This window comes from Jaculus jaculus, chromosome 1 (genome assembly GCF_020740685.1).
Source record: "Jaculus jaculus isolate mJacJac1 chromosome 1, mJacJac1.mat.Y.cur, whole genome shotgun sequence".
NCBI lineage: Eukaryota > Metazoa > Chordata > Mammalia > Rodentia > Dipodidae > Jaculus > Jaculus jaculus.
In genome coordinates, this window is record NC_059102.1 from 16,644,940 (window position 1) to 16,670,741 (window position 25,802).

Consider the following 25,802-nt stretch of genomic DNA (forward strand, 5'->3'; position numbering starts at 1 on the left):
ACCAACTCTTTGAACTTTCTTCTCTTTCCTTTTCTTTAGTCTAATAAAGTCTTTACAAACCTTACCCTCTGATCTATGGATTCTAATTCTTTAATTAATAAGACAAAGACCCAGGCATACCCCATGTTTATTGGTGCATTGCTATATATTGGTATACTGGCAGGGAACTCCAAGACTCCTGCTCTACATTTCTTTGTGATTTCCTCCTTTCTCCATCTCCTTGTCTAAAGCTGAACTACTGTCTATCAGTCATCTCATCATTCAATGAGCAGGCTTACTTGGAAATAGACCAGCCCACGTGAGATCTGTAGTCTACAGCCTGATTCACTCTCAGGAATGTGGACGACTTCGGGCCTACGCTGCTGTCCTGTGTGATTTCTGCCTTTCAACCTGGCTCTCAGTAGGAGCAAGCAAACACAAGAGCTCTCAGAATTATTCTAGCATCAAGTTTAAGCGGCATGAATCAAAGGATGCTCATTTTCAGTGTTTCTTCATTTACCATGTTTCAGAAGCAGTTCTCCTTTAAACAAGTTTCTCTGCCTGCATTTAAAACTTAGGGGCTGAGGAGATAGCTCAGTCAGTACATTGTTTGCCCCACAAGCATGAAGACCCGAGTTTGACCCCTAGTGTCCATGTAAAAACTGCCAGGTGTGCTGGTGTGCATCTGTAATCCCAGACAGGAGGATCCCTGGGCAAACTGGCCAACCTGTCTAGCCCAATTTAAGCCTAAAGTTAAAATTTTCAGTTTTGGGGGAAAAGTTCATTTGGGGCTAGAGAGACGCTTAGCATTTAAGGCACTTGCCTGGAACGTCTAACGACCTGGGTTGGATTCCCCAGTATCCATGTAAAGCCAGATGCACAAAGTGGCACATGCATCTGGAGTTTGTTTGCAATGACTGGATGCCCTGGTGTGTTTTCTCTCTGCCTCCTTCCCTCCCTTCCTAACTCTGTCCTTCCTTTCTCCCTTTCCCCTTAAAAATAAATAAATAAATTTTTAAAATTTCAACTTTATTTAAGCACTTTAATTGATACTTCATTAAAATAGAGAACTAGGGAGCTGAGTGGGTGTGGCTCAATTGCAAAGAGCTTGCTGCACAGCCAATGGGATATGAACTCAGAATTCCACCATCCTACCTGTGCTACCGTCAGGGGAAGGCAGAGGCTGGAAGACCCCTGGGACTCACTGTCCAGCCAGTCTAGCTGAACTGTGAGCTTTAGCTTCAATGACAGCTCCTGCCTCAAGAAAATAAGGTGGAAAATGACTGAAGACACCTTGACATCCACCCCTTGCTTGCTTGCATGTATGCACACGCATATGCACACACGCATTCACGCACACAAGCACACATACACAGGAAAACCATACACCAAGAGTCTTTGTTTTCCAGGTCAGTATTACCACGCCATTGCTCCTGGTAAGTTATACCGGATTAACTGTGATGCTCATCCCTAGCGATGTGTAAGAAAAAGCCTTCTTACTCCAGCTCTGCTTTGGTCATCTCCTCTCTGTCCTTCTTCCTCTCTTTGTACGCCTGGAAATTGCTTCCCCACCTACCCTCTGAAAGGTTCATATGCGCATGTGCTCTCCTGACTCTTGGCACCTTGTTAGAGGCCAGTCTCTCAGTCCTCACCACTCAGTTCCCTCCTCACAACTAAACTGGGAGTTGCCTGGGAAAAAGTGAAATGTCTTACAAGATTGTGGGCAAGACCAAAGTCTGTGGAGCCAGATAGGTTGGCAGGGAACCCTGTTGTGCCATTTACTAGCAAGATGACCTTGAGTTCACTTTGTCCTGAGCCTCAGCCTTTTTAAACACTAAAGATATGTAATAAATACACCAACTTCACACTGCTAGTACAAGGATTGCATGAAACAATGAAAAGCACTTAGCACTGGGCCAGCAAACACTCACTTAAGGTATTATTGCCTGACTTAAATTCTTAGCGTTAAACAAAATGTCAGGCACATATACTGACATTTAACATAACATCCACTGAAACAAAAAGCTCCTTCATTGCTGCTGTTCAGGTTGCCCTTAACCTTGCAGTCCCCTTGCCTCAGCCTCCTGAGTGTTGATGCTGCCCATAACCCGCTCTACAGAAGCTCTTAGATGACAAAACAGCTTAATATTAAATTATATTACAAACTCACTTTTCTAAATATCTTCAAAACTTTTGAGAAGAAATCTCAGAATTGTTGGTCTCCTCTATTGTAATAGCTGTGACCTATGTTTAACTTAAAAAAAATATTTTACTTATTTATGAGAGAGAGAAAGAGGCAGAGAAAGAGAGAGAGAGAATGGGTGCACCAGGGCATCTAGCCACTGCAAATGAACTGCAGACACATGTGCCACTTCGGACATCTGGCTTTATGTGGGTAATGGGGAACTGAACCTGGATCCTTCAGCTTTGCAGTCAAGTGCCTTAACTGGTGAGCCGTTTCTCCAACCCTTATGTTTAACTTTTGTTATATAGTTGATTTTTCTCTTTTCTAAGAACACAGGTCCTGAGTCTTGGAGAGAAGAGGCTCTAAAGCTTATAGACTTTCTGACTTTAAAACATGAACAATGAATTCTATTAACTGGTCCATTCTATGGTCATTCCTCCTTTTCTAGCTAATGAGTTTTCAATAATGCTATTTTTAGAGAACTATGCTGAATCTGGAATTGCCTACCATTTACTATTCCATCTTAACATCATTTAGTAAGTTAAGTAATTTTTCATCTAATCATTAAAGAAGTTAAAAAGACAAATTCTATTTGAAGAGAATCATGAAGATTAAAATTCTTTATTCTATAGACATTAGACATGAAAGATAGCGCCATAGATATCTAATAATGTAACATTAATGAAAATTTAGAAATTAAGAAACTAGAGCTACTACTAAATTTAAAAACAGGTACACTGATATTCAAGGCCAGTGCTCTGTTAGGAATAAAACTAACTTCTAGTCTGCCAAATTGACAAGATCACCACTTTGGGTGGAAGCTTCATTATTCCTACTCCTAACATTATTGACAAAAGCTGAATTAGACTAATGTGATCAAATATTATGTACTCAATCTGGGTGTGGTGACACCTTTAATCCCAGCACTTAGGAGGCAGAGGTACAAGAATCACTGTGAGTTTGAGGCCAGGCTGAGACTACGAAGTGAATTCCAGATCAGCCTGGGTTAGAGGAAGACCCTATCTCAAAACCAATATTATACTCTACCATTAAGCCAGCCCTGGGGACTGGGGTGAGACTCAGAAAGGAACAAAAGGGAAGGAAAGAAATTAGAACTATCCCAAATAGTTTTCATAGGCATTACTGACAGCACATCCATATGAAAAATTACTTCATATTTGCCTCATGAAGTTTTGGAGCATTCTCTGCGGAATCTCTAAATCTCCTTAAACAATTAAACTATTTTGCCATGTGTTGTGGCACACACCTTTAATCTCAGCACTCGGGAGGCAGAGATAAGAGGATCACTGTGAGTTCAAAACCACTCTAAGACTACATAGTGATGTCCAGGTCAGCCTGAGATAGAGTGAAACCCTACCTCAAGAAGAAAAAAAAAATATTTTAAAATATAGCACACTATTGTTTTAGTTTGCATTATACATAAATGCATAAAATTTTCTAGCAAAAGCAAACAAAACAGTAAAATATTTAAAGAAGACAAAAGAATTGCACTGGGGAGATGGCTTAACAATTACCTGCCATCCCAGAGTAAAGTACCCACATAAAGCCAGATGCACTAAGTGTGGCATGCATGTAGAGTTCATTTGTAATTGAAAACAGATAGTATCATAAGGAAATTTTTCTTTTTCTTTGCAGGGAGGAGGTTGAGGTAGGGTCTCGCTCTAGCCTAGGCTAACATAATCTGTGATCAGTTAGCCAGAATTTTCAACTTTTACAAAATCAGATTTGTCAAATCCAAGCTCCTTTTCCTCTCTATCATATTTTCCCCACTCATACCTTGAATACGAATGTTAAAACTATCACCTCAGGGCTAGAAGAATGTCTTAGTGGTTAAGGTGCTTGCCTGCAAAGCTAAAGGACCCAGGTTCATTTCCCCATGACCCCCATGTACGCCAGATGCACAAGATATAGCACAGGTATGTGGAGCTCATTTGCAGTGGCTGGAAGCCTTGGCTCATTCATTCTTTCCCCTGCCTCTCGCTATCATATTCTCACATAAATATCCCTCAAATGAATAAATTAATAAAAACTACCACTTTGTACATTTATAACACTTTTGTAATTGATGATTTTTTATATGCATTCTTGATTCTTGTGGTTCATACAATGTGTGGTATTACAAGCTTTATTTCCATAGGAGGAAATCAGAGATAAAGAAGGTCAAACATCTTATCTGTGGTTAACAGTAAATGGTAAACCTGTGTGTTTTACAAGATGGACCAACAGTATTAACTGACAACTGAAATAATGCCTCTAATAGTCAACACTGTTAACAAAGAGAGAGAGACAGGAGAGAGAGAGAGAGAGAGAGAGAGAGAACCTGTACATGCATCAGGTTAGTCTAGTGCTTTTCAAACACTTTGTTCTTAGGGTCCCAATATACCTCAAAGAGCTGTTGCTTATGAGGCTTTGTGGTGGTTTTATTCAGGTGTCCCCCATAAACTTAAGTGTGCTGAATGCTAGGTTCCCAGCTGATGGAGATTTGGGAATTAATGTCTCCTGGAGGGAGTGTATTGTTGGGGGTGGGCTTATGGGTGTTATAGCCAGTTTCCCCTGCCAATGTTTGGCAACTCTCCTATTGCTAGTTATGGTCCACCTTATGTTGGCCAGGGGGTGATGTCCACCCTCTGCTCATACTATCATTTTCACTGCCATCCTGGAGCTTCTCCTCGAGACTATAAGCCAAAATAAACCTTTTTCCCACAAGCTGCGCTTGGTCAGGTGATTTTTACCAGCAATGCGAACCTGATTGCAACACCTGATCCTCTTATTTCTCTTTCTCTCTCTCTCTCTCTCTCTCTTTTTTTTTTTTTTTTTTTTTGAGGTAGGGTCTTACTCGAGACTAGGCTGACCTGGAATTCACAATGTAGTCTCAGAGTGGTCTCGAACTCACAGTGATCCTCCTACCTCTGCCTCCCAAGTGCTGGGATTAAAGGTGTGTGCCACCATGCCTGGCCCCTATTTCTCTTTTTAACAGTATTAAGAATTAGGAATAAGGTATTAAGAATCATGATTGAGAGACTGAGTTCTGACTCTAGACTTTATGTATTCTTGGCTTACCACCTACTAGGATGCACATCCTTGAGCAAGTTATTTAACTGTTCTTTGCCTCAGTTTCCTCATCTACAAAATGGGGGGTAATTATAATACTGTCTTGGGAGATAAATAAATACAATGCCATTTACATGGAACGTTATCCATATGATTTTGGCATTTGCTCTGTATTGCTGAGTAGTGCCACACCACTCTTCTTGATTCATGAGAGAACACAGCCGTCTGCAGTTGGAGACAGGCAGTCCTCACCACAAACCAGCTCTGTGTGTATCTTTGTCACAGATTTTCAGTCTTCTGAAATGAGAAAATATGTAACTGTTGTTTAAGTGCCCCATGCCATGGTGTTCTGTTATGGAAGTCTTAGCAAGACAGTAGAAGTTCCGGTTTGAGCTGCAGCATTTACTGGATATGAAAGTTCCAAGACTTTCCTTATGGACTGGTTTTGGGGTGATTGTTAAAGATCAGGTTACAAAGTAAATATAAGGTGCTTGACACAGTCAGAACTTGTAGTCATAGCAGTTCAGTAAATAGTTTTCTCATCAGCCTTCAGGGAATTAAAATTTGTCTTAATGAAGCTGTCATTTTTTTAAATTTTATCTAGCCAAATACTTGCATATCAAAGCAGTTACAAAAGAAAGTATTTATTTTGGGTTTTTTTTTTTTTTTTTCCAGGTAGGGTTTCATTCTAGCCCAGGCTGCCTGGAATTCACTATGTAGTCTCAGGGTGGCCTCAAACTCATGGTGATCTTCCTGTATCTGCCTCCAAGAAAGTATTTTTTTTTAACAACTTTATTGAAAGTTATATTCCATATACTTTATCTATTTAAAGCTTGGAATTCAGTAGTTTTTTAAGTATACTTACATATATATGCAACCACTACAGTTGATTTTAGGACATTTTACTTATTTATTTATTTGAAGAGAGAGGTAAGAGGGAGAGAGAGATAATGGGTGTGCTGGGGCATCCAGCCATGGCTGATGAACTCCAGATGCATGCAGCTCCTTGTGCATCTGGCTTAGGTGAATGCTGGGGGATTGTACCTGGGTCCTTTTGGCTTTGCAGGCAGTCGCCTTAACCTTTAGCTCAATCATCTCTCCAGCCCTAGGACTGGACTTTAGGACTTTATGTAACTCCGAAAGAATACCAATAACCTTGAGCTATCACTCTGCAATGGGGTGTTTGGGGTCCAGCAAAGTCCTTGAACCCCAAACCCTAGGTTTGTTTCTAATTTTCTTTCTATTTATTGCTTATTTATTTATTGTTTTTTTGAGGTAGGGTCTCACTGTAGCTCAAGCTGACCTGGAATTCACTATGCAGTTTCAGAGTGGCCTTGAACTCATGTAGATCCTCCTACCTCCAAGCCCTGGGATTAAAGGTATATGCTACCATGCCTGCCTTCATTTCTAATTTTAATAAAAGAATAGAATAAAAAAAAGACTGAGATGGATAGTTAATGAAACTATATTTATTGAGGGAAGCACAGAGCCCAAGGAAAGGTACTCATGTGGCTAGAGATCCCACATGGAGGGCTTGGAAAAACTGAAGAAGGAAAAGAAAGAAAAGAGAGTTCAAGGAGCTCCTGCCATGTGGGGGAGCTGGAGGGGGTAAAGGGGCCCTCTTGGCTGGAGCCAGCGCAGGCCTGGCCGAGGGAAAAACTTACCCACAGCTGGAAGTTCCCAAGTGGTCGGAGAGCCTGCCCTTCCCTTGCAAAGGTATGTATAACCTTACAGTGGTGGGCTGTCTTCAGGCTCAGGTGAACCAGAGGGACAGCTGGTTGGCTAGTGCTAGGGACTGTATCAGGAAGAAGCTAGCCCTGACACCAAGTTCTGGGGGCTGAACTTGATCAACCACAATGTTTAAATCCTATGAAAGACCTCCCTCCCAGGGGGCGGGGGGGGGGGTCTCCTGGTTGTTTGTGGAAAAACAGGTCAAGGGAAATAGGCAAGTACGCATATAAGTCAGGTCATCTTTGACTTCTAGCAAGTGCAAACTTTCCTGCTTTTTTTCTTCCTTCCAGAGGTCTACCCCAACTGTACGCCCCTCTCATCTTCTAATCCCTTACCTGTTCCCAGGACTAAATGACCACTGAAGTGCCTTCTGCCTCTATAGATTCCTGTCTTCTGGATTTTTTGTTTGTTTGTTTTGGTTTTTGGTTTTTCAAGGTAGGGTCTCCCTCTAGCTCAGGCTGACCTGGAACTCACTATGCATTCTCAGGGTGGCCTTGAACTCACGATAATCCTCCTACCTCTGCCTCCCAAATGCTGGGATTAAAGGCATGCGCCACCACACCCAGCTTGTCTTTTGGATTTTTATATGAAGGGAATCATATGACATGTGGTCTTTGTGGCTACTTCCTATCTCTCCTGTTGGGAGCTATGAACCAAACCTCAGCCATGTTAACAGAAACCGCCATATAGCAAGTTAAGTTTCTACTTCCTCACCTAATATTCAACTACCAGAAACAATGGGATCATATGCCTGGCTGAACACTCCCCCATCCTGCCGGTAACTGATGAAGAAACAAAGGCATTGCGGTTTAACCAGTAACTGTGTGCTCTTTGCCCTGACCACGTCCCCTTCCCCCTACAACCCTATATAAACCTACGTGGAAAAAATAAAATCTCGAGGCCTTGACAAACACCTGGCATTGTCTCCTTCTTGTGTCTGTTTGCCTTTTCCCACTCAGGTTAGCTTCTCCTCGAGTCCTCGTTCGACTCCCCTCTGGCCGGGGCACTCTCCTATGTCTTGGAATATTGTTTTCAGTTCCCCTCTTGCTTGTCTCCATTGTGTTTCTAGTGCTAGTATCATGCAGTGGTTGATGTGCTTATTGCAGTCACACAGCTTTCTAGAGCTAGGTTTGTCTGTCATTTTTCTCTCTCCGTGGCCTGTCTGTCCTTGGTTGTTATGTCTTCAGATTCACTAGTTCTTTCTACCAGTTGGGATCTGTTGAAAGTCCTTCAGTTAAAATTTATTATTTTAGTTATTTTTCAACTGTAGATTTCTATTTCTTTTTCTGTTTGTATATTTATTTCTGTATTAATACTATTTTAATTTGACTTCTACCATACCCCCTCCTTTTTTCCCCTATGAACATAATTGTTTATAATGGTTATTTTAAAGTCTTTTTCTGTAAGGCCCAACATCTGGTCACTCTCTCACAAGCCATTTGTTTCTCTTAATAGACCATGTTTTTCTGTTTACTTGAATTACGTCATAATTTGTTGGGTGTAGACTTGAAATTTTAGATAATTTATCAATTCTTGGCTACTGGATTTTCCTACCCCAGTGCTTGTTAGCTGCTTTCTTTCTTTCTTTCTTTCTTTCTTTTTTTTTTTTTTTTTTTTCTGAAGATAGGATCTTGTTTTATAGCCTAGGCTGATCTTGAGCCTAAGATCTGTGCTGTGTTTGTAGGCCTGGGTATTGGCTTGTTTTCTAGAAACTACCTGGATTCGTAAATGATCTGAGTTAAAGTTCTCATTTTGAGCCTACTGTTTCTAGCAGTGCTCCAAGGCACAAATTGTTCTGTAAACAAATTAATCAAATTGTGGCTCCTTCAGGGTTTCTTGGGGCAGTGTTTGATTTTGTTTTCCCCTAGGAGAGGTACTCACAGCTTGTCTTATATTCTTGTTCTCCCCTGGAAACTCAGTGGCCTGAAGTGTGTGCTATATGCTTCTTAAATCAATGAATATTCTACTTGTTTCTGTTAAAGTCTTCTTTGTTCCTGATGATAATCTAAATTTGAGCTTCTCCATAGACTTAGAACTAATATAGGGGCTGGAGAGATGGTTCAGAGGTTAAGGCATTTGCCTGGAAGCCTGAGTTCTATTCCCAGTGCCCACATAAAGCCAGATGCACAAAGTGGCACATGTGTCTGGATTTCATTTGCAGTGGCTGGAGGCCCTGATGTGCCCATTCTCTCTGTTTCCCCTCTCCTTTCCTCCCCTTTCTTCTCGTCTCCTCTCCTCAAATTAAAAAAAAAAAAATGGAGTTTTGGAGATAGCTGTTCAGTCTTGGCTGCACTTGCTAGCCAGTAATCTCTGGAGATCCTCTGTCTCTGCTTCCCCAGTGCTGGGATTATAGGCATGTGCTGCCACGTTTTTAATACATGGGTGCTGGGGGTCCAAAGTCAAATCCTCATGCTTGTATGGAAAGCAATTTACCCACTGAGTCAGCTCCCAAGTCCCCTGCTTTGACTTTGAAGCTAAGCTAGCTTGAATTCGGAGTTAGTGACTACAGTATACAGTTGAGCACACTCTTCATCTGCAGAGGGAAGCTAGCAGTATTGCCTGCTCCAGAGCACTGTTGTGTGGAAAGTCATCAACATCTGCATTGTAGACCTCACTGCTGTAATTGTTGCTGATATTAATACTGTCATTATTGTCATCTTCAATGTGTACTTACCAGTCTCTTATTTTGTGTCCACAGAGTAGTACATTCTGAATTTGGATCTTGTACTCTAGGAACATGCTTCCCATCTGGTCCAAAAATCTCTCACTTGCCCCTGTCCAAACTTGAGGATAAGTTTACTTTTCCCTTTTCTGTGTTCTAAGTGTCCTGGTTTGTCAGTGAAGGCGTACAGTAAGACTTCCTGCGGGCCACCATGAAAGGTTCTGTTAGTTTCCCAGTTAAGAGGAAGTGTGGTAAGCTTTGGTTTTCTAGAACACATACAGTGTCAGATGTTCTGTTACGAGTTTTTAAAATACAGCTAGTATGCTGTTTTGCTCTAAACTATGGCATTTATTATTCAGAAATTCAGACTGATCTTTCCTTTTTCCAGGTTTAAGCCGTTTTTTCCACACCAAACCTCACAAGGACTTGAAGACGATGACGAGCACGTCCATATACAACAGTGGGCACTTACTGAGGGTCGTCTTAAAGTGACGCTGTTAGAATGTAGCAGGTGGGTTCTTTGTCTTGTCATTACTACGTCATGGGCAAGAACGTGCGATGGAAATGTTCTGAAGTACTGTGTTCTTTGATATTAGCTTATGTTCTTTACTTATAAATAATAAATCATCTACTTTAAACATAAATTTAATAAAAAATAGTCCTTTCTATTTTACAAAACCGTATTTTAGAAAGTACTCTGGGGAGACATTCTATGGTAATTGCCAGTTCCTTTAGATGCATAGTATTCTGTTGGCATATTTCTTATTTACTTTGCCTATTGGGAAGCGATTCCTAGCATAATAGTTTTTAGAATTGTGAGAATTCTAAGTGGCCATTAAATTGGCAAAATGAGATGCTGAACCATGATGCATTTGGAAGGAATCTTGCCTTGCCTTGTCATTTTACTACAGTAGCCCAAGCCATATTCATACATTGCTTAAATTATTTCCTGTACTAGTTTTCTTACTGTGGTTGTCCATATAATAGCCAGAATAACTTTAAAGACAGAGATCTGATTGTCGCCCTCCTACTTATAACTAAGTAGCTTCCCATTGACTCTTAGGATGAGACTGTAATCTTCTTCTCTATGTGTTACAGCTTGTCGCTCATTGCCTCCCACTCAGACTATCCTCAGAGTGCTTCAGTTATATAGGCCTTCCCAAGGGGAAGAGAGGCTACTAAACCTCCGAAGGTCTGTGTTGTAAATATTTTGGGCTCTGTGATTCACACAGTCCCTGTGGCAGCTTCTGAATTCTAGCATGTACTATAAGTACAGTCACAGGTGATACATATATCAGGTTTCAGAGCTAGCTTTATGTGTGCACATGTGTGTAGTAGGTGTTAGGCAGTGTGAGTAAGGTGTGCACATGTGTGTGCAGAGGCCAGCAGAGAGCATTGACTGTCATCTCCATTGCGTATCCACTTGCTTCCTTGAGGAGATTCTGGTGTGTCTGGTGGTTTAACCAGCCCCAGTGATTCTAGGGTGACACAAGTGCTTAGCCATGCCACCTCTTTCTGTGGGTTCTAAGGAATGGCACTCAGGTGGCCTCCCTCAGCCCTCACACTCACACAGGAAGCACTCTTAACCACTGAGCCATCTCTCCAGCCCTGTTTATTTTTTTACTGGTGTGTGGTATGTGTGTGTTCATATGTAAGTGCCGGTGTGCATATGCCACAGTGCACATGAGGTCAGGGAACAATGTTTGGGTCAGGCCTCACCTTCCCACCTTGTATGAGGCAGGGTTCTCCCCAGATTCTCACTCTGCGCTTCTTCCCTGCGCTTAGGGAGCTTTCTGGGAAATGCTGTCTCCACCTCCCACCCCATCATGAGCATAATCACGCTAGGATTATAGAACTGCCACCCATGGCTTTTGGCTTATTTTTTTTTAAATATTTTATTTATTTATTTATTTACTTGACAGAGAGAAAGAGGGAGAAAGAGAAGGGGAGAGAGAGAGAGAATGGGCACACCAGGGCTCCAGCCTCTGCAAACGAACTCCAGATGCGTGTGTCCCCTTGTGCATCTGGCTAACGTGGGTCCTGGGGTAGCGAACCTAGGCCCTTTGGCTTTGCAGACAGGTACCTTAACTGCTAAGCCATCCCTCCAGCCCTGGCTTATTCTTTTTCACATAGAGTCTGGAGATTGAACTTACTGAGCCATCACCCAGCCCCAAGTTTCATAATTTTTATATGTTATGAAATAGTTTTTTATTTATTTTTCAGCCATGTAAAAATATGAAAACCATTAGTGGCCCATATAACACAGGTAGTTGCCTAAATTTGGACTACAGACTGTAGTTCACCATTCCTCACTAGACAGCTTATTTAGCTGGCTTGTGTGTATTATGTATATATAATGTGGTATGTGGTGTGTTCACTTGTATGTGCCTTTGTGGCTCCCCACGCACTCAGCTGCCTTGAGTGGCCAGTGCAGGATGTGGAGTGTCCTGCTGCATCACTCTTCTGCCCTTTCTTGTTTGAGCCAGAGTCTCTTACTGATACTGGAGCTCACTGCTTTCTAGAGCCCAGTGAGTCCCTGGTCTCTGCTCCCCTTTGCGGGACTTAGATTGCAGGCATGTGCACGTATGCCAGGCTTTGTATGAGGCACAGTCAGACCCCTCAGGCTCTCATGCTTGCACAGGAAGTTTACTTAACTGTTGAGCCATCTCTCTAGCCCCACATAGGTCTTTTAAAGTGCCAGGATCCTTATTGACCTAAGCTACTTTCCTGGCCTATCCTGTCTCTCTAAAACCAACCCCTGCTGGTACAGCTCAAAAGCTAGCTGTCTTCTTAATGTCTCTGTCTGTTCAGGATTCTGAGTGTACTGTCCTTTGCTGCATTTCTGTGATATTTATTTGTGCTTCTAACTTGATACATGCTGGTTTTAATTCTTATTTCCAACCTGTAATACAAATAAGAACTGGAGCACTAAAGTTATATTACCTAACGCATCCGTGTCCTTGTTAATAGGTTAACTTTAAGTATACTGGTAAGTCCTGAGGTGACTCAGGATTATGTATCATTGTGTCAGAAAGTCTTGTGAAGAAGTGTTTTATCAAGAAAGGGGCCAAATATTCAAATATGTGTATCTTATAAAAGGAATCATAATGTACAATAAAATAAGCCTAATTGTTACAAGGCTAGATATTTAAGAAAAGGTGAGTTCTGTGGTCACTGTGGTGCTGGAGGATTGAAGGTTGATTATCTCTTAGCTTTGGTGCTCTTTGCTCACATTCGCCTACTTTATCTGTAGTGCTGCTTACTTCTGGCCTTGCTACAGGAATAAAGACTGCAGCATGCATTGAGAAAGTAGTCAAGAGAGTATTTAGGTCATGTTGAATTGAGACAGATGGCACAAAGAAAGGCATTAAGATTTTTAGAGTATTTGAAAGACTGTGTCCTGGGCTCTGAAGGGTACATAGGAAACCAGTGACCTCTTCAGCAGGGAAGAGTAGGAACTCGGTTGACGATGATGGATAGGGTGAATGTGACAGCCAAACTTTCGCTGGGTTTTTATATTGTTCGATTTTTGTCATTAGGTTGAATTGGACGACTTTGGGGGACTGGAGTGCTTCCTGGAACCCCAAATCCTACAATCATGTCGTAATTAACAAAAGAATTGCCAATCCAGACTAGAGAAAATAATTTTCAATTTAAATTGCCACATTGTATTCAAATGTCACAGGGTTGTGAGGGTGGGAAAGGGCTGAGGAAAGTCAGGTAAACTGGGGGGAGAGATACATCACGTGGTCTGGGAGTCCATAAACAAACATGAACCTTGGATAAATATGTGGAAACAGGGTTTAAAAATAATGTGTGCTTCCAAAGAGATGAAACAGTAAAGGTAGTAATAAAAAACATCCCTTCCCACCCTGGCAGGTGGAGAGAGAATCTGACTGGCATGAAGATCCAGGCATGTCGTCATTTGTGGCTCAAGGGCCAGAGAGGGGAAGAATACTTCCCTTTGTGCCCAAGTAAGATATATTTCAGGGCTGGAGAGATGGTTTAGTGGTTAAGGCACTTGGTTAAGGACCCAGGTTCAATTCCCCAGTACCCACATAAGCCAGATGCACAGGTGGCACATTTGTCTGGAGTTCATTTGCCATGGCTAAAGGCCCTAGTGTGCCAATTTTGTGCCTGCCTGTCTGTCTGTCTGTCTGTCTCTCTCTCTCTCTCCCCTTCCCTCCTTCCTTCCCCCCACCATGTGTGTGTGCGTGTGCATATGTCATCACATAAATTAATAATACTTTTTTTTTTTGCAGTTATATTTTAGAGTCTGTGCTCAGGAAGAGGTGGGCACACCTCTACTAGGTATCCCAGCCAGTCAGCCTAGGCTCAAAGGAGGAATGTACCACACTTGGGCAGGGGGCATGTTTGAGAGAGATCTGATTAAGTGAGTTGAGTCCTATGACTGAAGCAGGCAAGGTGTGCCAAGGTGTGTGGTAAGGGTATGATTTAAGATCCCTCCCTCTGGCTGTCCTGCCTACTGGGTAGCTAACCTAGCTTTTCATATTTCAGTCAGCTCAGGTTCAGATGGTCCTGAGACAATGTAACTCCCATCCACCTGGGTTCCCTTGAGTACTCTCCAAGGCTTAGAAGTGTACAAGAATGGAAACTCTGATGGTGACCAGTTTGCTGTGTGTCCCCTTCCCCTTAACTCCTTGCTTTTTATTCTTTCTCTCTAACTTTTTCTTCCAAAAACTGTCTTCCCGCACTCTATCAGTACACTTTTGGGGTCCCTTAGATAGTCCTCCCTCTGGGAGAGACTCTTAAGTACAGTTACTCTGCAACCCTGTTCAGCTGGAAGCAGTTAAAGGCTGACCGTCATCCTCTTTCCTGTAACAGCAGTTAGAGTGTCTTCAAGAGAAGAGGAAATGAGAGGGAGTCAGGTAGCTTTGTTAGGCAGTTAGGGTGACTGGGGGAGCAGGACTTTGCTAGAGATCAAAGAGGAAGCTAGCTTCTCCTTATCTCTTGCCTAAAGGAGTTCACTATATCTGTTTTTCTACAACCAACCTGAGCCCCTCCTAGGAGGGAGGTCCCCTTTCCTAGAATGTAAAATCTAATTCTGACATTGTAGTTGGTCAAGTTCAGCATCATGGTTGGCCTCTTCATAAAGCAGCCCCTAGCCCAGACCAATCAACTCTCACTCTGGTTTGCCTGAGTCAGAAGGTAAAGCCCACCACAGTAAGGTTATAAATATGGGGGAGGGGCAAGCTCTCTGAACTGCCAGTTCATGGCTCCTGGACCTTCAGGTTCTGGTGAGTCTCCTCTGACCCTCTCTACCCTCCTGCCCTCCACATGGCAGCAGCTCTCTGTACTTCTTTTTTCCTCTCTCTAATTGTCTTTTCACGTTTCTTTTAGGCCTACATGGGCTTTCAGACCACATGGATGTATCTGTTTTCCTTCTCGATTTTTGTTCTTCCCTAAATAAGTATAATAATTTAATAATTATCCTTCTCAGTCTTATTTTATCCAATTCTTTGGTTAAAAGCAGACATAAACTAAGGGTTTGGAGTTCAAGGACATTCCTGGACTACCCACAGACTCCATGTCACCTGTCAAAAATTAGACCAATATTTCTAGAGAGTTCATAATGAAGTTAAAGGGGGAAATAGTTGTCAGTCTTGTTCTTAGATCGGTTCTGTAAGCCAGGGGCTGGCTTAACCTTAGGAACAGCTCAGCATCTAAAGAATTTTCGTGGCACTGTTTTAACATGAATGTTGTTGTGTGGTATAATGTTATTCACATAGTTTAAAGATTGCGTGAAAGTGTTTATGGGAGGAGGAGAAGTTACTCTTTCAACCCATTCTAGCATTTTCATCTGTCAAGTGAGCAGGGATGCTCCCTAACCTTGGTGAGTACTGTGATGAGAGGGAGAACTAAGGGACAGGTTTACTTCATCGTAAGCCTGTGGAAGATGGAATGAACTTCTGTCATGTCTCACGGTGATCACAGGGGTGTGTATCAAGAAGAAAGACCTTTAAACAAAGCTATGTTCTTTTTGCATATTGGTTATGAAAACTTGATTTTCAATTCCATTAAGTTAAAAGGGCCTCATACTATAAAAGAAGGCTAAGTTTTAGTTACCTGAAATGCAGTTTTGAATTTTCTTTTTTTTAAATTTTTATTAGCATTTTCCATGATTATAAAAAAATCCCGTGTTAATTCCCTCCCTCCCCCCCACTTTCTCCTTTGAAATTCCATTCTCCATCATATTACCTCCCCATAACAATCATTGTACTTACATATATACAATATCAACCTATTAAGTACCCTCCTCCCTTCAGTTTTGAATTTTCTAACCAATATCTCGAAAGTGAAAAAGTGATTTTATTTGTAAAAAATTGGTTCTAGCACTTTGTTTTTGTAAACTTTTTAAAAAGCAGTCACTCTTAATGATTGCATAGTTTTAAGTTAACTGAAGTCAGCACATAGATAAACTCAGTTGCTATATTTGTAGTACTATTAAAGAGACAGCCTTATTTCACATTACTGTTACTTTCATAGTGCTAAGATTCTTTGTAAGTTAAGCATCTTACATCTTCATGGATTTAGAATGTTTTGCAAAAAAAATGTACTTATGTACTTATATATAAGATATATAAAAAACCACATAGAAATCAATTTTCTTACAACAAACAAACTTGATGGATTACTTAGCTCCTATTATCATTTAAAAATAATATTTTTTTAATTTTTATTTATTTATTTGAGAGCAACAGACAGAGGGGAAAAGAGGGAGAGAGAGAAAGAGAGAATGGGCGCACCAAGGCTTCCAGCCACTGCAAACGAACTCCAGACGCATGTGCCCCCTTGTGCATCTGGCTAATATGGGTCCTTGGGAATCGAGCCTCGAACCGAAATCTTTAGGCTTCACAGGCAAGCGCTTAACCGCTAAGCCATCTCTCCAGCCCCCATTTTTATTTTTTAAATTAACTTGTTTTAACTGACAAAATTGCGTTTATCTTACACAGTATGTTGTTTTGAAATCTGCATACATTGTGAAATGACCAAGTCAAGCCAGTTATCACGTATCTTAGTTCATTTGTGGTTTCTGGTGAACTACACATGTTCTTGAAGAGAAAAAGATTCTGGCTTCAAATTCTAAGCGAGATTTGCCCACAGATCTTTATATAAAAGACATTTAATGACATAATGGATTTATTGTGAGAGGCTGATTTTATCAACTAGTTATACTTTTAAGAACAAATGAAGGGTATGCTCAATGAAAGTAAGAGCTGTAAAGTTTTGATATATGAGGATGATGTATACTCCAAAGCAGTATTTTTAGTAGAGTTTTACTCATTTTAAGTAGGAGATACTTCAGGTCAGTTTTTCACTGTCACACTTGTGATGTTCTAAGGCCTGTGATTTCTCATCCACTTTAAAGGTGTTGTTTTGTGTTATTGGGTTCCAAAAATATGTCTTTAAAAAGGTTTTCTTATTTTTATTTTGTTGAAGCAAGCCCAATAGACTGGCCTTTTTATGAGAGAGAGAGAGAATTGGCACCCTAGGGCCTCCAGCCAATGTAATCGAACTCCAGATGCATGCACCACCTTGTGCACATGTGCGGCCTTGCACGTGTGTCCCCTTCTGTGTCTTACTTACATAGGATCTGGGGAGTTGAACCTGGGTCACTAGGTACTATAGGCAAGCACCTTGACCACTAAGCTATCTCTCCAGCCCACAGGTTTTTCTTTTAATGTTAAATATAATCAAAATACAGAGCACCATAGCAGTTGATATTGTCTGTAGCCAAGCATCTGCCTTTATCCTTCATTGATCTGTTGTCATTGTGGACTCATAGATACCAGTTTTTCTTAAGATACAAGTTTGCACTATACTTAATTAGGTTAGTGCTTAAATTGTTTCAGATTTGGCCAATAGGAGCCTTCCTCATGCTGGCTCCTGAGTGCTTCTATCACAATTCCCTCTTTTGTTTGTGTTTAATAATGTGCTACATGTTTATCTCGTGTCATCTCTGCCACCATCCTAGAACCAGCTGTTCTTCTAAAGAGTGCTGCCTGGTTCTAGAATGGTCTAGAAACCCAATGTTTAGGCATTGTGTGTGTGTGTGTGTGTGTGTGTGTGTGTGTGTGTTCATTGCTACTTCATGTATCTGTAGGTCCACTTCAATAGGCAGAATTAGGAAATATACTTATTTATACACATATGCAAGTATATTTTGGATATCCTGATTCGCCTGATAGGCCCATATCCAGTCTGTTTTCATGGGGATTCCTTGCTATGGCTCTTCTCCAGTTTGTATTTCATTACTCTCAGCAGTGTCAGGTGGACTTGCGGACTTCATCAGAAACTACAAGCTTAGTGGAGATGATCCAAAGGCATCACTCATACCCTGAGTCCTTTAATACATTTCAAATAGTTTCAAACTTGCCTTATTCATGCAAGCGCAAGAAGCTACTGCAAGGAGTTGAGGATTCATTGGCAGTTTTCCTTGCTTTATTCAGGCAGGAGGATGTGATGGTCAAGTGCTGGTTGTCCCAATTCAGTGCTCTTTGCGTCGAGTCTTCTGATACTTGCAGCCCGTGAACCTTGTGCTTTCTTTTCAGCACTACTATTTTCCTGCAGCTCAGGTTGAATGGTGCCTAGACTAGAAAACCGCAAGCTAACTTCTGTACTCCTTCCAGATACAAGTGTTTTAGATTAAATATTCATCTCAGAGCAGACTCTTATCTACTTTTAGCTTCTCATTGTTTATGTGATTTTCCAAAAAACTGGGGTGGGGGTCGTTCAAGGGAGGGTATCATTGCAGCTCACGCTGACCTGGAATTCACTATTTAGTCTCAGGGTGACGAACTCATGGTGATCCTCCTACCTCTGCCTCCCAAGTGCTGGGATTAAAGGCGTGTGCCACCATGCCCGGCTTTTTCAAATTGTTTTTACCCTATTTTATAATTGCACTTGTGACTGTTTCACTTCTGTTACATAAAATACTGGTCACTGGTTTTGTTAGGCTTTAATGTCTTTGCTTTTGTTTCATTATTGCTTTCTGTGCTTTTTAATTTTATTTAAAAAATATTTTTTTTAATGTATTTGACAGAGAGGAAGGGAAGGAGGGAGGGAGGGGGAGAGAGAGAGAGAGAGAAAGAATGGGCACGTCAGGGCTCCAGCCACTGCAAATGAAGTCCAGATGGGTGTGTCCCCTTGTGCATCTGGCTTATATGGGTCCTGGGGAATCAAACCTGGGTCCTTTGGCTTTGCAGATGAACACTTTTAACTGCTAAGCCATCCCTCCAGCCCGCTTTCTGTGCTTTTATGGGGAGGGGGTGATTTAGAGAGTCAGACCATGCCACCAACACACCTGACCTCCTGGTAGAATAAGAAATAATATGACTTTGACATTTTTAATCCCCACCACCACCACCACCACCACCAAAAGTAGAGTTTCATTCTAGTCCAGTCTGACTGGAATTCATTCTGTAGTTCCAGGATGGCCTCAAACTCACAGCAATCTTCCTATCCCTGCCATCCAAGTGATGGGATTAAAGGCATGTACCACCATGCCCAGCTGTTTTTATTCTTTAATAATATCCAATTACTGTGTTTTTTATAAAGCAAAAGAAGGTTTTTGATTATGTGAGTAAAGTTTTTTTAAATTTCAATTGATTTTTGCTTTAATATGTAAAGGGTGAAGCAGTTTAAAGTTGAAAGATTGATAGAGAAACAGAAGTAATCCTTTAGCATTAAGCCCATATTTTATAATAATATTTAGTTCTTCTGCAAGGAGGACTACTATGGAATTTTAAAATTCCTATCAAGAGGAGCTAGTTTAGGTGTTATACTCACTAAATAATGACAATTTATATTTGTTAGTGAATCCTCCAACACTTCTGGGTAGGACAAATAATGCTGTTTGTGTTTAAATTCTCACTTAAAAATTATTTTTTTTTAATTTTTTTTTTTGAGAGAGAGAGCATGTGCGAGCGAGCATGAGAACACCAGACACTTGTGCCACCTTGTGCATCTGGCTCACATGGGTCCTGGGGAATCAAACCTGGGTCCTTAGGCTTCTCAGGCAAAAAAAAAAAAATCCATCTCTCAACCCCTAAATTCTCATTTTTAAGAATAGTAGTAAATGTTTGTGATATTATCTTTTAATATTTTAGGGATTTTTATTTATAACTTATTTTACCTTGTAGTATCTTTCTTTTAATATAGTAGGTTATCAGACAACCATCCCAGATCAAGATCACATTTATGTTTTATTGAAATATATTGTCTTGTCTCAATATTTTACTGAATCATAATAGTAAATCAGTTATTTGTTTTATCTTTATAAAAACATCTTTGAAGCATATGATCCTATCTCATAAAAGTGATTATTGTTAAAGTCACTCATGTCTATGTGTTTATCAGTGCACCGGAGTCTTTTGCTGCTGAAAAGGAACCTGGCTTTATATGTATGTCTGGGATGTTAAACCTGGGCCAGCAGACTTTGCAAGCAAGTGTCTTTAACCACTGAGCAATCTCCCTAGCACCCCCTAACATTTCATCCGTCTCAAAAAAGTCCCCCATATTCATTCACAGTCACTTTTTACTTATGTAGTAATAATATTCATTCAAATACAAAAAAAAATTGATTCTTTGTTCTTGTTTTATTTTTCTTTTCTTTTCATTTTTCTCCCTGTTGCTGCTGTTCTACCACTGAGGTAACTCTTCAGGCCCTACAGAGAACTGAAAATGTGATCAAATCAAACTTTGCTTTTCCTTTTGATGTTTGTGTGTTTTGTGTCATAGGAATCCATTGCCTACTCTAGAGACAAAAAAGATTTTTTTTTCTAATGAAAGTTTTATAATTAAGATTTTGTATTTAGCACTGTGGCCATTTTGAGTTAATGTTTTATTATGCTTTGTATTATTATTTTAAAAGTACTATTAAGAATATAGAACAGCTTATGATTTTAGGGAGAATTCCTGGAAATTAGGCTTCTGAGTTGAACTCCTGAGCTTTGACCTAGCCTTTGAGCCCTGGTTGGGCACATTCTGTGGTGTCTGGTGAATGCCCCAAAGCAGTTCACTCTTTGACCAGATGATGGCAGTAGAGCTTTGGTGACTGAAAATTCTTATTGCTCTGAACTCAATACTTTAAACACAGGTATCCTCCCAGTGCATTTGGCCAACCTTCTTTTTGTTAATAGGTCTTGAGCACTAAGCTTAAAGACTTTTAATGATATTTAAGAATTATTTAAATTTAGGGTTTACCTCCATGCAATTATTCAGGTTTCTCAGTTTGTGAAATGTGAGCATGATATGAGATCTTGCTTAAGATCTCTAAACTTAGTCCACAGTTTTCTCAAATTTCCATGATACAATTTATCCACTTTTATCTCTCATTCATGCCTATGCTCTCCATGTAGAGATAAAGTACTAAACTGACAGTCAAAATGTTGATTAATGCTAAATCTCTTAACAAGCTTACTCCAGAGAAAAGCTAGGAAATTACAGTGTGATTCTGAGGCTATATCATATGGAATTTGAACACACTGGTACTTTTGTTTTCTTCAACCATAAAAGTTTTAAGTCGAGCACTTGGGAGGCAGAGGTAGGAGGATCGCCATGTTGAAATTCAAGGCCACCTTGAGACTACATAGAGAATTCCAAGTCAGCCTGAACTAGAGTGAAACCCTGCCTCAAAAATAAAAATGTATACACACACACACCCCCAAAATAAAACTCTTTTATGTCTTAGAATGGGGCCTCAGTGTTCATATTTGAACTGAATGTTTGCATGACAATTAGGTGATGGCATTATTCTTTAGCATTTTTTAAAGATTAGAAAACATTTACTGAGCACTTGTTGTTTGCTAGGCACTGTGTGTTATATATATTGTCTTGTTTTTCCCTGAAAGTAGTTCTGAAAAGTAAGTACAATTTTTGTCCCTTTCTCAGAGGTGGAAATAGTTTCAGAGAAGTTAATTTGTTTAAAGGCACAATAAGCAACAAAGTGTGAAAGAGAGAGTTTATAGTTGATTGTAGGATACTTCTGCAGTTGGATTTTCATAGATGGTGTTACTGTATGCATCACTTGTATTTATTTTGAATTTGACAATCCAGTTTGAAAATCTGTAGCTCTTGCTAGCTACATAAAGATATCTGGCCAATGCTTTAACCTCACGAGTATTTCATTTAGCTGCTGAAACACATGCTCTGGAACCTCATGAAACTTGAGCTGTACTTCACTTTTCCACTAGAGGGTGTTACAAACGTTTAGTTTTTTCTGTTACTGAGATATAAATGGAATAATGTATTACTACTGGATTATCAGTAAGAACATATTTGTTGCACATGACTGCTATAATACTTTCCCTGGTTTGTTTTTGTGTTGCAGGTTACTCATTTTTGGGTCCTATGACAGAGAAGCCAATGTTCATTGCACACTTGAGTTGAGCAGTGGCGTTTGGGAAGAAAAACAAAGGAGTTCTATTAAGACGGTAAAATGGACAGTCTTGTCTATAAGCTGCTTGTTAGTCTGTAGGAATGCTTGTATTAATGTTCTGTATTCCTAGGGCGATTGTTGGTCATCGCAAAGCTATAAACAATTCTTTCTTGTCTTGTTAACAAAATAGAATAAATAAAACTAGGTAAGCCGGGTGTGGTGGCGCACGCCTTTAATCCCAGCAATCGGGAGGCAGAGGTAGGAGGATCGCCGTGAGTTCAAGGCCACCCTGAGACTACAGAGTTAATTCCAGGTCAGCCTGGACCAGAGTGAGACCCTAACTCGGAAAAAGAAAAAAAATAAAAAAATAAAAAATAAATAAAACTAGGTAATATTCAAGACTGCATAAGAAGCAGTCTGATTAGATTTTGTTTCAGGATTTCAGCATTTTGTTTGAGTTAAGGAATCAGAAGGAAATAATTTTACTAAATTTAGAAGGCATGTAATTCAGAGCATTCGTTCATTCACTTTTTTTGGCGGGGGGTTGAAGGTCGGGTCTCACTGTAGCCCAGGCTGACCTAGAATTCATTATGTAGTCTCAGGGTGGCCTTGAGCTCACAGCAGTCCTCCTACCTCTGCCTCAGAAGTGCTGGGATTAAAGGTGTGTGCCACCGTGCCCTGCTCTCACTGATGTTTTTTTTTTTTTTATTAAATTATTTATTTATTTGAGCAAGAGAAAGAGAGAGGCAGATAGAGAGAAAGAGAATGGGTATGTTGAAGCCTTGAGCCACTGCAAACAAACTCCAGATACATGTACCACCTTGTGCAGCTGGCTTACATGGGTCCTGGGGAATCGAACCAGGGTCCTTTGGCTTTGCAGGCAAACACCTTAATTGCTAAGCTATCTCTCCTACCCTTGACTGCTATTTTTTAAACAGTTACTTTGTACTAAGCACTGTTGCAGACACTGAGGAAACAGCTAAGGACAAGTAGAAGCTATTCCTTTGGCATTGGCATGGTCTGGCAGATGTGGTGTGGTAGAAGACTAGGGAGAGGGTTGAGCACACCCTCAAGATAGAGCGAGCAAACAGCAAAGCGGATGGCGCACTCCGAAGATGGCGACGCTCTGATGGAGGGGTTGGCAGTTACGATAAAGGAAGCTTTTTAATCCTGTGCTGGTAGCAAAGGCCTTAGTCTTGCTGGAGTAGCTTGCCTGAGTGAGTACAGGGTACCCAGGTCGATTTGAATCACTGGAAACCATTAATAATTTTTTAGTATGAATATGTCCCTGGTATCTCAGGGTGTCTGCCAGGATGCTACTAACTTATTAATTGATGACCATGGGGCATTTCTATGGATGTTCCTTAACTTTTAGATTGTTCCTACTTTCTTCATATAATAGTGACTGGTGTGGGTGCTTTGAAGTTTTCTTAGAAGAAATACAGTAATTTTGTTCTAATTGGGAAAACAAGGAGAAATTAAACTAGTAGGAGAGAATGAGCTGACCCACAGAGCCTGAGGTTTTGAAAGTTAGGAGCTGTTTAAGATTTGAACATGGTAATGGCTTGGTCAGAACAGAGGACTTAGGAGGGGAGGTTTCCTTTTTCTTTAGTGGCTCTTCCTGCCCCAACTTTGTCACATGTAACATTTTTTCTTGTTTTAATTTTTATTTATTTATTTGAGAGGGAGAGAGAGAAAGGCAGATAGAGAGAGAATGAGCATGCCGGGCCGTCTAGCCGCTGCAAACTAATTCCAGATGCATGCTTCACCTTGTGCATCTAGTTTATGTGGATCCTGGGGAATTAAACCTGGGAACTTTGGCTTTGTAGGCAAGCTCCTTAACCACCAGGCCCTAAGTTACATTTTAAACAATTTGAAGTAACACCTCCAAATAGTCAATAGACCAGTTGTAGTTTGTGCTCAAACATATAACTACTTGAAAAAGTTTGTTTGTGGTAGGGTCTTATTCTAGCTCAGACTGTCCTGGAATTGACTATATAATCTCAGGGTGACCTCGAAATCACAGTGATCCCCCTACCTCTGCCTCCTGAGTGCTGGGATTAGAGGTGTGCACCACCACACCCTGCTATGAAAAAGTATTATTGTTGTTGTTGTTATTATTATTTAATTTTTATTGTGTATTCATTGAATGTGGTACTATGTTACAGAGAGACACTTTCAGACAGGTGTATGGGGTACACTGATCATGGATACCTCACACTCACACACGCCTGTTGTCCTTTTCTTACTCCTCCCTGTTCTGGTTAGTCCCTGCCTCACCTCCTCCCCCAGGTAGTTTTGTCTGCTTTCCTGTCAGATGTACACACATGATTTTGTGTAAAATCCGGGAACCACAAATGAGAGAAACATGGATATTTCTCTTTTTGAGACTGACTTAATTCACTTAATATAAGTATGTCCCATTGGATTCATTTTCCTGCGAATGAAGTTCCATGTATGTACATAGTACATTTTCTGTGTCCTTTCCTCTATTGTTGGACATCCAAGTTGATTCTATAACATAGCTATTCAAAATAGTTCTGCACTAAACATTGATGTGAAAGTATCTCTGTGGTATGTTCACTTGGAGTCCTTTGGGTAAATACCAAAGATTGGTAAAGCTGAGTCATATGGTAGGACTAATTTTAGTTCTGTTAAAAATCTCAATACTGGTTGCCATAATGCCTCAGCTTGCTTACATTCCCACCAGCGATGCATAAGGCTTCCTTTTTGTCCACATCCTTCCAGAGTTGTTCCTTATTTTCTTAAGGACTGCCATGCTTACTGGGGTGAGGTGGAATCTCAATGTAGTTGTAATTTGCATTTCTCTGATGACTACTGAGGTAGGACAGTTTTTTCATGGGTATATTAAAAGCCTTTTGTGATTCATCTTTTCAGAACTCTGTTCATCTCATTAGCTCTTTCATTGATTAGGTAGTTTAATTTCTTACTGTTTAGCTTTTGAGTTCTTTTATTATTTAATTGTACATATGCATATTTATTACACACAGAACTATATTACACTAGGACTTTTCATAGAAACCTGTATTGTACTTTGTGCATTTTCTCTCCATGCTCCGTACCCTCCCTTTCTCACCTCTCCCTGCTCTCATTGGTCTGTAAGATACAGTATAGATATTAAGTTACATTCTAGGTATTATTAAGCTACAGTCTACATATTATTAAGTTACATTCTAGATATTAATCCTCTGCCAGATGTACAGCTAGCAAAGATTTTTTTCCCATCTTGCAAGCCATCTCTTCATTAAGTTAACTATCTCCTTTGCTGTGCACAAGCTTTTTAATTTTCTATGATCTTGTCAACTGTTGGCATTATTCCTGAGTGAATGGAGTCCTGTTCAGAAAGCCTTTGCCTATGAGTGTGTCTTGAGCAGTGTTCAGCACTTTTCCTTCCACCAGTTTCAGAATTTTAGGTCCCACATGAAGGATTTATTTGATCCATTAGGAGTTGATTTTTTTTTTTTTTTTTTTGTACAAGGTGAAAGGAAAAGAATCTGGTTTCATTCTTCTGCGTGCAGACATCCAGTTTTCCCAGGACTATTGGTTGAAAGGGTTGTTTTCTCCCTCGATTATATTTTTTGCATCTTTGTTAAGAATTAAGTGACTGTGGCTACATTGGTTTATATCTGGATCCTCTGTTCTCTTCCCTTGATCTGCATGTCTTTTGCTCTCAGTACCTTGCTAGTTTTGTTTCTGTGGTTGTGTAGTAAAACTTGAAATCAACCTTTAACATTCCTTATGCTCAGGATTGC

At 40.4% G+C, this 25,802-nt stretch overlaps 1 protein-coding gene across 1 annotated transcript in view; it reads left to right on the forward strand.

Moving 5' to 3' along the window:
* Pdzd8 (PDZ domain containing 8) overlaps positions 1 to 25,802 on the forward strand; it is a 75,138-nt gene that overhangs the window by 21,017 nt on the left and 28,319 nt on the right. The window contains exons 2-3 of the mRNA XM_004659302.3: positions 10,018 to 10,140; positions 21,982 to 22,084. Coding sequence (XP_004659359.1) covers positions 10,018 to 10,140; positions 21,982 to 22,084 — 226 coding nt within the window. The remainder of the gene's footprint in view (positions 1 to 10,017; positions 10,141 to 21,981; positions 22,085 to 25,802) is intronic.